At 42.0% G+C, this 14,357-nt stretch overlaps 1 protein-coding gene across 1 annotated transcript in view; it reads right to left on the bottom strand.

Moving 5' to 3' along the window:
• Positions 1–14,357, bottom strand: part of oxr1a (oxidation resistance 1a) — a 159,345-nt gene continuing 144,988 nt past the window's right edge. Inside the window, 8 exon segments of the mRNA XM_034611914.1 lie at positions 1–2,079; positions 2,632–2,705; positions 4,542–4,637; positions 4,772–4,924; positions 6,469–6,594; positions 7,790–7,870; positions 10,887–11,052; positions 13,756–13,921. Coding sequence (XP_034467805.1) covers positions 1,944–2,079; positions 2,632–2,705; positions 4,542–4,637; positions 4,772–4,924; positions 6,469–6,594; positions 7,790–7,870; positions 10,887–11,052; positions 13,756–13,921 — 998 coding nt within the window. The 3' untranslated portion in view covers positions 1–1,943.

Here is a 14,357-nt window from a genome sequence, read left to right as displayed (position 1 = left end):
AACAATTAATTCAGCTTTATTGTTATTTATACATCACTGATACATTGTATTCTGGTGAAATAATTGGAAGAATTATCCATATTATTCTTTGTGACTCTCCACAAGGACACAAATACTGGTGTGGAAGACCAGAATGGGGGGGAAGAAAGCTCGTCGGGGGAGGGTTACGTACTGTACACACTTCCCTTCGCCCGCCATCATCTGCCTGTCAGAGGTCCGTCTGCCTGCATACCTACCTGTACCTGCTGAGACTCACCTGACAGCCACATGAGGAGAGAAACCGAACCCTTTTGCCACATTCCGCCACATTCAGCCCTCCCCTCCTACCTCACAGTAATCCTCCTTTACACACACAGAGCATTAGAGCATACCCTTATTGATATTGGTAGCAGCAAGCTTTCTACTGACAGTTAACATCTTAATGATCTAAACAAAAAAAGTACTGTACAGCTACTGCTAAGAGAATCTAAGAACCTGGTTTTAACGCTTTTACACCAGATTAAAGTGCTAGAAGCAACCCACCAATCCACACTTTATTATATATATATATATATTTATATAGCATTATGTATTTATATATATATATATTTAGGAACAAATCTACTATTTTAACATTAATTTACAAGGTAATATACATTATATTGTAACAGCTGAAATATCAGCACAAATAGATCACTGTCACACTTAACAGCAAAAATATATATGATTATATAGATCCATATATAATCATATATACCAATATATAATTGTCATATAGGCATGTAAAACAGTTAACCACGTCTCAGGCTTTTCAAATGATACCCAGAAAAGCAATTGTGTATCAAGACGTAAAAGCTTTACAAGTTTCTCTCTTGAAAGAGCAACAGGCGGCGGCAAAAGTGCCACGACCTGCAGGTATTTGAGGTCACAGGACAGTTATTTGCATATTCCACAAATCTATTGCAACACGTTACTGTCTACGAACAGTACGGCGAGCGTCCTGCAGGAGGAGCCGCCGTTAGCTGGACTCACACGTACACCCACTGAACAGAACATTACGACGATGGGTGATCTGATTATAGCTATGTGCTTTCAGATGGTGTGCTATGACAGTGAACAACAGGAGGACTACAATACACGATACTCTATAAGTTTAGCCTCAGAAGACAACCCAAAACTGTACTGTAAAAAGACTAGCCCCCAACCCCCTGTAAATATTCTCTCTCCTCTCTGAGTTAAGTGTCATCGTATCCTGCTGCTGATGCGTTTTGTTTATTGGTGTTTTTAACACAAATCACAACTTTACTTTGACACTCCACCATCACCAAGAGTAATGGAATGTGATTGATTTGTGTCTCCTTCTTTTTCTCTCCCCTGTAACTGGGTCTCTCTCCGTCAAGGCTGACAGCACAGTGAGTTAACATCCTACCGAATGAACATAGTTCTAGGGGCTTCAAGAGGGTGCCGGGATTCCTTGAGGTTCTTAAAAAGTTCAGATACACCATCTGTAGCAGTAGGGCAGTTTTCTCTTGTGTCGCAGCAGTCCCAAACCTCAGCGGCCATCATCTTCACCACCTCTCAGGAAAGAGGAGCTCCGATGGTCCTTTCCTCTTCAAGGCCTAGTGGAATCTTCCCTGTCTCCCTCTCTTCATCTCTCTGATACAACCTAATCTTACAGTCCTTTCACCATCATCATCATCACTGTTTACACACTCCCCCTGCTCTGCAAAGACATTGCACAAGGCTGTAACAAGATACACACAAAGGTAATTTTTCACAAAGAAAAAAAGCTCCGTAATAACTGCAGTAGTAATGCACAACAAGCATCCGATAGCTGGCTTCCGGCCTGGGGAGCCCTGGTGATGTGCAGTTAGGTTTGGGACATTGCCATTGTTCTAAAGGAGGAGAACTCCTCACTTTGCCCTTTGCAGGACTTGTTTTTTTCCCTGTGATGCACTGTCCTGTTATTCAAAAGCCCAGATCTCTATGTCCTGCACATAGAAATCCTCCTTTTTAGACAGCATGGGGTTTCCAAATGTTTTACAGGAGTGACTTCTGCCGTGGTAGAGGTCTCCGTCCAGCCACAGGCCAAACTCACCACTGGAAGAGAAGATGACAAGCAGTCATGAATCAGGTCATCTCGGGGTACCAAGGAGTTTAAGTTACCACGTGGTCTACTCCAAACTAGAGCATGCACGGCTGAATTAAATCTACATACTTATTGTCTGTAGCTGCAAAACCTGTTTTCTTAAATTTAGCTTTTCAAGTACTGATCCCATTTTAACATTTTTCCCATGTTTTCTTCAAGGGTCCGTTAATCAATCCATCGCAAGGCCGACATACAGAGACAAACAAGCATTCACTCTAATTTTAGAGTCTATAATTAACCCAACCTCAGTCTGCATGTCTTTGGACAGTGGGAGGAAACCGGAGTAACCGGGGAAAATCCATGCAGACACGGGAAGGACATTCAAACTCCCAGTGCACCAACATACCCCCTTCCATAAACATAGTCTTTGTAAATCACATTTAAATGTTACCACATATGATCCACCTAAGTGACAGAGAAATAAAAACTTGTGTTGCTGTGTTACGTTCCCCGATTAAAGTGAGAAAACACTTATTTCTATTCCACTTCAGAAGTCGACTCACCTTCCTCCACCAAATGCTAAGGAGTCCATGTCTCCCTTGATGAAGAACATGTTATCACCTGTCCATTTGTACACCTATTGAAGACACAAAAAACATGCATTACAAAATACTGCATGACATACTTATTGTTGACAAAATTTGATATTCCCTGTCCAGTAGTCTTTATCCTGAAGAGAACATAATGCACCCATTTTTTACTTCAGTGGGAGGATGCAGGTTTAACATGTGATAATTTACAACTTTCACAACAATGGAAAAGCTCTTGTCATCAGGCTGCTACACCCACATATTTCTAAGCAGATGAATCAGTTCTGTGATAGAGGTCTTCAGACATAGCACCACTAGTTAAAACTCATTCACTCACACTCATATTCACCAAATAATGTGAGTGAGCTCATGTGAGAATACAGCAGGATTAAGAGCAGAAGTTCACTGTGAGCGTGTAATCGAGTTGATGACGTTTCTAATATGCAATGGACGCAAACTGAAAAAAACTAAAAGAGTGAAAAATAGGAGCCGTACAAATAGGAGACACAGACAAAGATGTCAACTTGGATAAACAACTAGGTTGGCGAGCTTCTGGTGATAAGGGTTGATGTGCTATAAACAAAAACACATGAATTCTGTAGAGGAAATTCATATCTCCTGTGTGCTCCACCCAAACGCCACCTCGCCTCAACACTCTGGAGATTTTCGTATTGTTTTTAAATCGTCTGACTCGGACAATCTCCTGCTGTGTTCTTCATATGTGAAAGGCGAAGTCTGGAAAAGTCTAGCATCTATTGTGTCCATCATGTCTGAAAACGGACTATATGTAGAATTGGTTTGCGGTTGTGGCAACATTTAAACTATTATTGTGGGGTAAATTCTTGTTAGTAGTACAACAAGAAAAATCAGATGTAGAATTGGTGCAGTCCTAATACTAATAAGTGTCCCTGGGCTTCAAATGTTCCAAAATATAAACAAACGATAAACTGGATTGCGTACTGTAACAGCAGGGTACCGCAATACCTTTCTGTCATCAGTGAGTGGACCATGCAATACTAGTTGCTATAGTTGCTTATTTACTCATCCAACACACAGTGCAATATTAGCATTAATTTGACGTCATCACCAAATACTCAGTCTAATTTTAGAGAGAACCACTTGGCTCTTTTGCAGCTAAATGTTTTGCTAGTCCACCTGTAATTTACCGGCTCTGTCTGCCTTTTAGTGCTCGGCAGATTATTAGTTTGCAGTGGCTGCTGCGGCTGGAGAGGAGCCTGATGAGTGTAGGCCTAATGAGAATTAAACTAAACAGCAAAGAAACATGAGCCTCTTTCAGACATGAATTCTGGAGAATGTTTGCACAATGGTTTCTGGACTTTCTGCGGAGTTTGCCTTTCACACATGAAGACGCCAGCAGGAGATTCTCCAATCAGAAGCATTCACAACAACACAGGAATCTCTGGGGCGTTCAGGCAAGGGGTGGGGCAGCAGGCAGCGGCAGGATGTAACACATAAACTCCGCTGCTGAGATCACATGTTTGTTTACAGCACATCAACACCGGTGTCTGCCCTTATCACCAAACGCTCTCTTGACATCTCCATGATCTCCTGCTGTATTCTCACATGGGCTCACTCAGAGATTATGCAGCGGTTTTACTAGGGGGCTGTAAGGAGATACTCAGTCTGGAGCCCCTGACTCAGATATTTGCGTTCTCACATTCAGCCCCTCTGGAGAAGGTCCAGAGCCTCTGACTCAGCTAGTCAAGCAGTCTGTGAAAGCCTGACGCGATGCATAAAGTACACTGCAGATTAACAAAATATAATAACTCATTCTAATGTCTAAATTTAAAATTAAACAGGGACAGTGGGACACTTGACTTTTCTCAAGAAGCTGACACGTTCAAATCATGGAGGAAACTCACCTCAAACTCTGGATTAAAGGTGAAGAGGAAGGTCTCTCCTGTGCCATAAAAACCATCACTGACTTTAAAGGGCTCGGATGCCAACGCACCAAATACCTGGAGAAACAAGAGCAACTGTTCATGTAGACTTTCTAAATAACTTCAATTAGCAGGAGAGATAATACAAAACAAAACTTTTAATATTACGTTTCATATTGCAGTCCACTAACAGACTTTTTGTTTTTGCTTACCTGGCCGTCACTGTCTTTAATGACCATGAGCACTGGGGTGTCCTGGCCCTGCATGGCTCTGTACAGTGACTTAATGCTCATACCATGCTTTGATGTGCCAAAGGCCAGCGTCCATGGATACCCAATGGTCCGTGGTGGGAGATTCCTGGCAAGCTACAGGGGAAATAATAATTCAAAAGCAAGGAGGGAGGAAGAAAAAAAGAGAGGGGGGAAATGAAAAACCAAAAGGCCACAGCTACCAATGCTCAATTACATCTGCAGTGACCTTTTAACACCATCTGGCGTTTAAAGAAGAGTAACAGGGCTCCAAACACACAGAGCAGCCTCCAGAGAAAGAGAGGTCCAGCACTCCCTGAGAGAGCCTGCTGCTCTGCTGCTGACAGACTGAAGGATTAACAGTGGCTGTGGTTCACAGGGAGATAAAGCTGACAAAGGCGCTGGAGGAGCAGTGCAGTGTATGCGTCATTTTAATGGATAGATAAAACCGACACTGACTAACACATGGAATTAAAGCGACAACTTTTTACACTATGCAGCTCAATTTTCTGCTGTATGAAACAAAGGCCTTAAAACACACCCGCTCTCCAATAATTCACCAGTCCCTCTGTTCTTTTCTGGTTGGTTCAGCACATCCTCCAGTGGTAGAGCAGAAGCTGTCGTGAAATCAGCAGGCGGGAAACAAAGCCACGAGGAGATGAGCCCCGACTGGGTTCACCTCTGCTCAGCTGTGAGCCGCGCCTGAGCACTGAGCTCCGTCTTCAGGGTGATTAAAGGAAGCCGCGTATTGGCAAACTATTGGTCAATATGTCATGTGGGACTCATTTTGAAGTGTATTTGTAATTTGTGTAGGTGTGTGTGTGTGTGTGTGTGTGTGTGTGTGTGTGTGTGTGTGTGTGTGTGCCTGAAATGCCTGCAAGGCATACACCAAGCTTCAATCCAAAACAAAGGTTAGTGAATTAAAAATGTTTGATATGTTTCCTGTTTATCTCACAGGCAGAGTTTTGCTGTTTTTTCCCTTTGATTATTTATGAGACTTTATGCTGGCGTTGTTTTTAATTAAATTACTTACCATTCCATATCCACTTTAAATAATTCAGCATACAATTAATCAAAGGTTTATGCACATACACTCCACTGTAATCATGAATCATAAATTAAACACAAGTTGTTTTCTGTAATACAGCACAGAACAACCTTCCAACCATAGTTTATTAGTTTCCGCTCCTGATGAAAGGAGATATCTGTTCATGAATAAGATTCTCTCTGGTGAATGATTGCTAAATAATTTGCCAAGTAATTTTCTACAGCAGGTGGGCACTGTAGTATTTTACACAAGTTGTTAGTTTGTTGGGGACTACTTTCAGCAGAGGATTAATACACATTAGGTGGACCATGACAGTATTTGTGGCAGAAAAACTGTGTTTGTGGGATTGAGTCAAAATACAACTACCAGTACAAGTACCAGTATTCTGTGTAAAAGAAGTGACTTCTTGTTTTTTAATTATTACTGTACAACACTGGACCTGTATGACTTTATGTGTCTTTGGATACACAACAATTATTGTTAGAAAGATTATTTCATTATTGGTTTGGTTTTTGTATTGCCTTTCTAATGCTTAAAGGTTTGATTCCATGTTATTTGTCCATGTTTCATGTGTAAGGCTGCATCTTAACATGTTTTGCACAACAGCCTGTACCTTCTCTATCTGGTCGGCCTCCAGGAGATCACTGGGTTCTCTGAGGTTGGGTTTGAACGTTTCCGGCTCCAATTCTGTCTTGATGGACGTGCCATGCTTGGAGTTTACCTCCTCCTTGGTAGTGATCTACAAGTACAAATACATGTCAGATTTGCATTGCGAAGTACCAACAATATGTGGTGTAACTTAGGCTCCCAGAGAGCACTGGTACTGGATGGGTTCAATTATCGGTGAGCTGTCACCAATCTATGATTTTGTTTTGCAATCAGACTATTGGTTATCTACGGCAGTAACTATTATCAAGCTGGGATAGGTTGAGATTATCTCGAGTGGGACTGGAGTAGGTCAAAATGCAGTTTTTAACGATGATCTATAAAAAGCAGAGAAGGTTCAACTTTGGAATCTAGCCATTTGCCCGACAAAATAATAAATGCAGTGTTTTCTAGCAACACACTGGTTATCCAGCAACTTGATGATGACAGCTGAATATCTTCCTCCCACTCTCCCAATCCCAGATGACCAGGACTGGTTTGGCAGAAGTGGGAGAGCAGGCAGAGACACTGTCTGGGAGAGGAGACTATGCAAAGTGAATAGGAAATCAAGCCAATGAATAATTTGCACTACACAGTTTGACATTTTCTCTGACCAACGGACTGTTTGGGTTATTTATCTTTCTCGATACCGGAGGCTGATTGTGGAGCGCTTCGCCACTGGTGGCTGGGATGCTCTCATGTTTCAGTCCTGATTCAAATGGGGCCTATCAGCATTGTCTTCGGAAAACATCACCCTGTAAGGGGAGTCTGACTTCCACCCTCTCACCAACATACCACCTCTTTGTCCTTCAATACCCTGCCTGTTTCTTGTTTGGTGCTCACACAGGCCACAGTTTTTTTAAGAAAAACTACATACATTATTTGTATCTTGTCAACACAAACAACTGTAATAACTAGTTAATAACTAGGCTACTATTTTGGGTCTGAAACACTAAAACATCATGACGTGGGTCTATGAAGGAAAGTCTGACACATGGAGATAAGGCTGGTGCCTTTCGAGAACCTCATCACTCCAAACAAGCCAACTTTTCTGTAATGAAATGATAAAAAGGTTTTCAGTAAAAGGCTAAATTGAATTTTGAGTAATCCTCAATTTAGCCTGCTTAAAAAGTTTTGAATAGGCTTGTGAGCTCAAACACTCATGAAACCTACTCAATCTTTTTAGCAATGGGAAAATGTGTTTTTGATGTTGGTGCGCTGCTAAAGGAGACCATGTTGGTGCAGACAGCAGAGCAGGGAGAGGGGGCAGACAGGACTGGTCAGGGCACCTGGAGACGTTTGCAGAGCGACCGCAGATCTTCGCTGTTTAGAGCATCAATCCGACGGTGGTACTCCGTCAGAGACACTACCTGGTTGTACAAAGACAGGAACAGGTGGAACATAAAACTCTGCTGGCTCTTCGCATGGGGAGGAACCACGAGTTTTGAAAGGAAATATGTGGACTAAGTAGTGTGATTTCCAGTAACACTCCTCCTCACAGGAAGTAGATGTTAAAGGTTTGAATAAACAAATTGAAAAGATGACTCAATGTCTTTTAGGAGTTTTCTTTGGTTAACAAAAGAGGGGGTGGACTTTTTTAGAGCACTCGGTTGTTTTGCATGTTTGTGTAAAAAGTTTTATATTACTGCCATTACGTCATTCAAACTTGCTCCTCTAACTACTTACTGGATTTTAGATGAATGCCTATTTAGTAACCATCTTTCAACAAACCAGACCAAAGGATGGAAACAACGCTGCAGGGGAAATCTTCGGAATCAATAACCTTGCTTTTAACCCAAATGCAAAAAAACAAGAAAAGAAAGTACTTACTTTCAATGATGGAACAAACCACCACAACAACAACAACAACAAGAGCAGAGGTCCAGCTGATGCAACAATACTTGCCAAAACTTAAACCACTCTGTTTGTCAGAAACAACAATCATGTAAACTAAAACACAGACAAACCAACACAATGACCTACTATGCATGGCTACAGGCCAACAGAGTTGCACTCCGCCCAGAGCTGCTGAACACACGTTGGCGTTTAACAGTGCGCTGTGTCTCAGCACAGGAAAGATATTTAAAGCCTTGAAACGCAGATACAGGAAAACCACACACACACACAGTTGAACAGCCGGGTCCACACATAGTGGATCTTAAAAACAGAGGACTTTACTTTACTAGTGCTCTCGTGTCATGAGCTACTTTTAATTACTTTTGACTGAAGAAACAGCTGAAGCTCTCTTTTACTCACCGTGTGGCCAATAGTGTAAATAACTTTTTGGGTAACAAGCTGCCTCTTTACAGCCCTCAATAATGCAGCAGAGAGGCTAAACTACAGCCCTCATTAAAAATGCATCTGTGCTTCAGCTGAAGACACTTTAGTACATTTGTCCCCTGAAAAGTGAACGGGTAAGCTAGCACAGCCTGCTAGCCGGCTGCAGAGACACACTTTTCAATGTGATTCAGTGTTATCAGAGGAGATCAATGTCATGCAAGAGGTCAACATGTTTAGATCAGAGCAGCGGGTTTACCACAGTGACACACAGCACAGGAGGCTGATTCGCTATAACAAGCTATAAGCTAAACGGGCTAATGTAGTTAACGTTTAAGAAACTTGTGCCCGACTATGGGAGCTGCGTGTTTTAAAACAGCCACTCAGCCATGGGAACTTTCAGTGTCAGAGCCTGTGCTGTCCCACGGTGCCAAGAGCCATGCAAGAGCAGAGGTGCCACTGTCCTGACAGACAATATCCGGACTGTGTTCCACACCAGTCACTGGGCTACACCGGACCGGCTAAAGGCTAGCTGGCTAGTTAGCTACGCTAGCGAGGTAGCATGGCTTGCTAACAACAACAGCAACAACAAGAGAGCATACAGGAACATACATGACTGCAAACATGAAGTGAGCGTGGAGGAACATACACATGTGTACTTTGGGGTCAGCCGTGTCTCTTGGTCCTTCGCCCTCCTAGAAAACATGTCTTGCTTTCTGAGCGAGGCTGAAGCTGGAGAGTCACATCACAGATCCTGTCAAGTTCTCCTCGTGAAGCCCGAGACCCGCAGCCGGAGAAGGTATGAAGCCTGGCAGCCCGCGAGACTAAAATAGAAACATGTTTTTCTGGTGGGGGCACTACAACCTCTGGTTTGTGTGACACCGCTGAAATCCAATAACAACACGGGACAGGAGGTAAACCGGCGTCCTATTGGTCAAACACACGATGATCCCGTCCCACAACCGACCAGATTTAAAGGGACAGTGACACCTCTAAGCCCATGAAGGGCATTTTCCAGTGCAAACAGTTCAAACACCCATAAAAGGTGTGGGTTCAAATCCATCTGTTGTCAGCAGGAAAAACAAGAACAGCAGCTTCCTATTTACAAATGTAATGGATTGTGTAGCCCCCTTTTTTTGTTGCATAAGTCTGGGGACAAACAAATCATTCCACTTTGTTTCCTACATCATTCATTTACATACAATTTTAAATCCAGGCCACTCATTCCATTGTATCAATTTCTATATTCAGTGAACACATCCTTTTTAATTATCCAGAGGCTAATAAACAATCTTATTCGACCATAACCCAGCCACGCTGTACTTGGGGAGCAGCGGGCTCTAGTTGTGCTATAAATCTAGATGGACAAGCTCTGTCCATGCTTCCTAGTCTTACTTCCACATTCTGTCAATCTACAATAATGCAAAACATGAAGAAAGATTGAACCCACGTCAGTTCCAGACAATACTGAATTTCATGACCAGTTAAAACTCTTTAGTCGGTCAGTGACTGCATCGTCTGCATATGTGGAGCTTGTGTTGGTGATAGCCTTTTGCCATTCAGCAAAAATAAAGTTGCCAAATGCTGACCCACACCATTGAGAGTCACACATGTGATGAAACTACAATACACTGACTAAGAAGAGTAAACAATTACACAAACATGCAAAACACTTTGGTTGGAAGTTCAGATAAGCACATTTCCAAGCAAAGCAAGTGTTCACACAACTTACATGTGATAGAAAAGGTCAAAGAAAAAAGTTTGACAATCAAATCAAGAATTATGTAGTTGTACACACAAGTGCAAAAAAACAGACACAAAATACACAACTTGACGATAGCACAGTTCTGATGGAATAAAAACCAAGATCAGCACCATACACTTACACTTTGCACTGCATAATGAACGCAAATCAACACAATTATATAACAGGTGATTTAACAAACAACAATAAACTTAAGAAAACACCAGGGAAGATTCTGGTTTCACAGGTAATGGATTAATCCATAGTGGAGAACTATACTTAATCCATGTCTGTGAGCCTTGAGACAACACAACATGTGCATTTAGAACGAGGTGAGTGAGCAGTTTCAGCTTTGCAGACCTTACCTCCCATTCCTTGACATTGAGGTCAGTGATGGGCTCGTCCTTGGCTATTTCTGACATCTCATTCTTCTTGACAACCATAAATCCAGGCTCTTGTCCCATTCCCCTGACCCCCTCACCATACATGTCTGGACTCCACTGCATGAAGAATACGTACAGGTGGTCTGACCTGCAGGTAAAGACAAAGAGAATAGGCTTGCTTTTAAAAATGCTGTAGAATATATATATTTAAAAAAACATCTGAAATGCATCATGCACATCATCTGAAATAACATGTATATGATGCACATGTCACCATTTTGGTTTTCCAGGATGATTTTAATTATAAACAACAGTCATTATTGCAGAGGAGCAGCTTTTCACCTGGAATGTACTCCTGTGTAGGAGGGCCCCCTCCTGTCAACCTCATTTCATTTAAAGTGTAATTTCAATGTGCTTTGTTTATACTGAGATCAGCTTGCAACAGAGACTGAAACATTATATTTTTGTTACCTATGAGGTATCAAAGTAAGCCTATGTACCACTTTGAATTATGTTTTAATATTTACTTAAATGTTCCCACATCCAAGCAGAAAAAACTAAACAATAAGCTTAAAGATGCTAAAAAGCCGTACAGAGCTTTGTCACCTAAAACAACATATTTTATATCACATAGTGATTCCATCCATTGTTAATGTGGAAATACTGATTAGAGCAGCTTTAAGTCAGTTCCCTCAAAACAGGCAAGTCTAGTGGGCTAATGCTAAGAAATCTGTGTCATCTCCTGTAGCTTTGCACACAAATGTTGCCCCCCCCCCCCCCTGCCCTGCTGACCAGTTATGTAGAAAAAGAAGAAGCATTTTCTTGTCCAGCATGGAAACAGTTGAAGTTATTATATTAAAGATAGTACAGAGAAACTCACAAAGAGGACAGCCTGTGTCACATATTGCTACAGCTGGTGAACATGAGAGAGTTGTGGCAGACTCAGTAGGTTGAACTGTTTCAGGGTCATAGTTGCACATGGATCATTCAATAGCCTCCCTTTCTTCCCACACCACTGCCAGGACACTTAAAGACACATCATGCGGGTCGCCTCCTATCTAGGTCAAGCAGCATGGGAAGAAAACGCCTTTGTGTGTTGTCTGTCTGAATAGCTTATGATCATTCCTCCCACACCTTCGCCTTCTTTCAATGCCAAGAAAGTTGTGTCTTTGAATACTACATTTGAAATCTGTCATGTCCCTGGGCTACCATCCCCAAGAGCAGCAAGCATCACACAATCACATGCTTGTTTTCAGGTGGGAAATGCTGTTACTAAGCAACCTGTGAATGAAAACAACAACGCTTCACTAAGCAAGACTTCTGAAGTTCATAGTGAGTGATGAAGTGAGGGGGATTTCAGTGTCATTACTGCACTCAGGCATTCGGCACATTGCATTACCAAGTAGCATTTATGGCACCATGACTAAATGGAAAAGACACGCCTGTTTGTCAGGTTCAAATGGGATTAGCAGCCAGAGAGAGCACCATGTGTGTTGCTGCTGGTAAACTCTCCACACATGTACTGAATACAGGAGATGTGCAACTCAGGTCAAATAATCGATCAGATTCACCCCATGAAAGTATTTCTATTTCTGGCCCTTTGTTTTAAAAGGGACAGTAGAGATCAATGACTCTGCTATGTCCAATCAATTTCAGGTCTGCTTCAATTAGATGGCTTTTTTAGTGGCTTTTCAAATCACCCTAGTACTGCCAAATTAATCAAAATGAATTCCCCACATAAGCACATTGCTCAGCTAGGTGGAGACATATTTTCTTGTAATGAGTCTCCTTTCCAGCGAGGAGAGCTCTAATAAGAGTATAACAACCGCCGACTTGGCAACCGTTGGTCCACATGGTGCGATGCATCTCGATGAAACAAACACAAAGGGAGCTATCAGTTGGTAAGAAACGTTACAAATTTCAGCGCAGGTCAGAAACAGTTCATGAAACACATTCTGTGGGGGCAATGTTTAGAAAAACACAGGCGAAGGTGCTCAGAGAACTAGCTGTGGCAGAGACAGTGCGGCATGGGCCTCAAAAGTGCCCCAGGCCAGGAATTGGGTGTATGTGTTTGTGTGATGCAGGTATTACTTGTGTTTGTGGGTACCTCAACATATTTATACAGTCAAAGTATGGAAGCCTGTGGATGTAAGTCAACGTAATGTCCTCTTCAATCATGGAGACAGACTATGTGTGTTTGTGTGTGTCTGTTTCTCTGCAGAATAAATCAATAATAAATCATTTTGCTGTCCGGCAGAGGCAGCACAGGGAGATGGGCAGAGGCCGCAGTGGGAGTCGGACCTGACAAAGGATGCATATTTGATTGATTCAAAACTTTAAAAAAAGTACTGAGATGAGAGTAACTCATCGGGCTATTTTGCTTTGGTAGAAATGTACCAAAGTGCATTCTTTATTTCTTCCAGTTCAAGTACAGTGGAAACCGGATATAATGATCAACCGTTTATATGGATCAAAAAGCTTAGGACAGAATTTTGTCTACACAAATGTATACAAGTGATCAAGAAGTTCACTTACAGTGTTCATTTGGGGTCTTTTCATACACATTTGGACTGTAAAAAAGATTTTTTATTTGCAACTACGAACTAAATTAATGAATGTGCATGCAGCAATGAAAACATATTGAAACAAAAGTATTAACAAAAGTATTGTTAATTATGTGGTGATCAGAAGAGAAAAGTGAGCAGCAGCTTCCACTGTAGTTTTATAATAATCTATAATCAGGTGCATCCCAGATTTTCTTATTTTTAAGTCATTTAGGATGTCACAGAAAGGACCTGTATTCAAATGCATTGAGTGCTGGGTTGGTGGGAGGTGGAGCAGCAGTACTGACCTCTCCTGCGGCACAGCAAACCAGTACTCATGCTTTTTGCCCTGCTGGGCATACTGCTGCATGGAGGCGCTGGCGTTGGAGATAAACGTTTTCTTCATAGGCTTCCCCACTCGCAGACACAGGAACTTGTGAGAACGGTGCTTCCGACTCTCCGCGGATCCTGTACCTGGAAACAGAAACAGTCACATGGTCACAGACACAAAAAATGATATGACATCATTTATATGATGACAAAGACAGATAGTGTTGAAAGAATGTCAGTCGTTTAAAAAAAAGAACACATCTCCTCGATGACCTGGGTCTTCTCTTCACAATAATACTTGCTTTGTTTATGTGACCTAGTTTTCTATCTTCTTCAGCCAGCATGAGTCATTTTGAGGCAGAAACACCACAGTTAACAAATAAATGGAGTAGCACACCATAACTGATAGTGGCACCATGTCTTCTGCCTATGATACATTATCAATTGCCTGCTATGATATCACAGCCTCTGGAGGCTGAATGAGATCACTGTGTCAGTAGCATTACACTGGCACATACTGTCGGCTCCTGCTCATGGCAGGACAGGCTCAATAACATTCATCTGCTCAGACAACGAAGCT

The sequence above is a fragment of the Hippoglossus hippoglossus genome, chromosome 16, assembly GCF_009819705.1.
Source record: "Hippoglossus hippoglossus isolate fHipHip1 chromosome 16, fHipHip1.pri, whole genome shotgun sequence".
NCBI lineage: Eukaryota > Metazoa > Chordata > Actinopteri > Pleuronectiformes > Pleuronectidae > Hippoglossus > Hippoglossus hippoglossus.
This window is presented reverse-complemented; position numbering and strand designations above follow the sequence as displayed.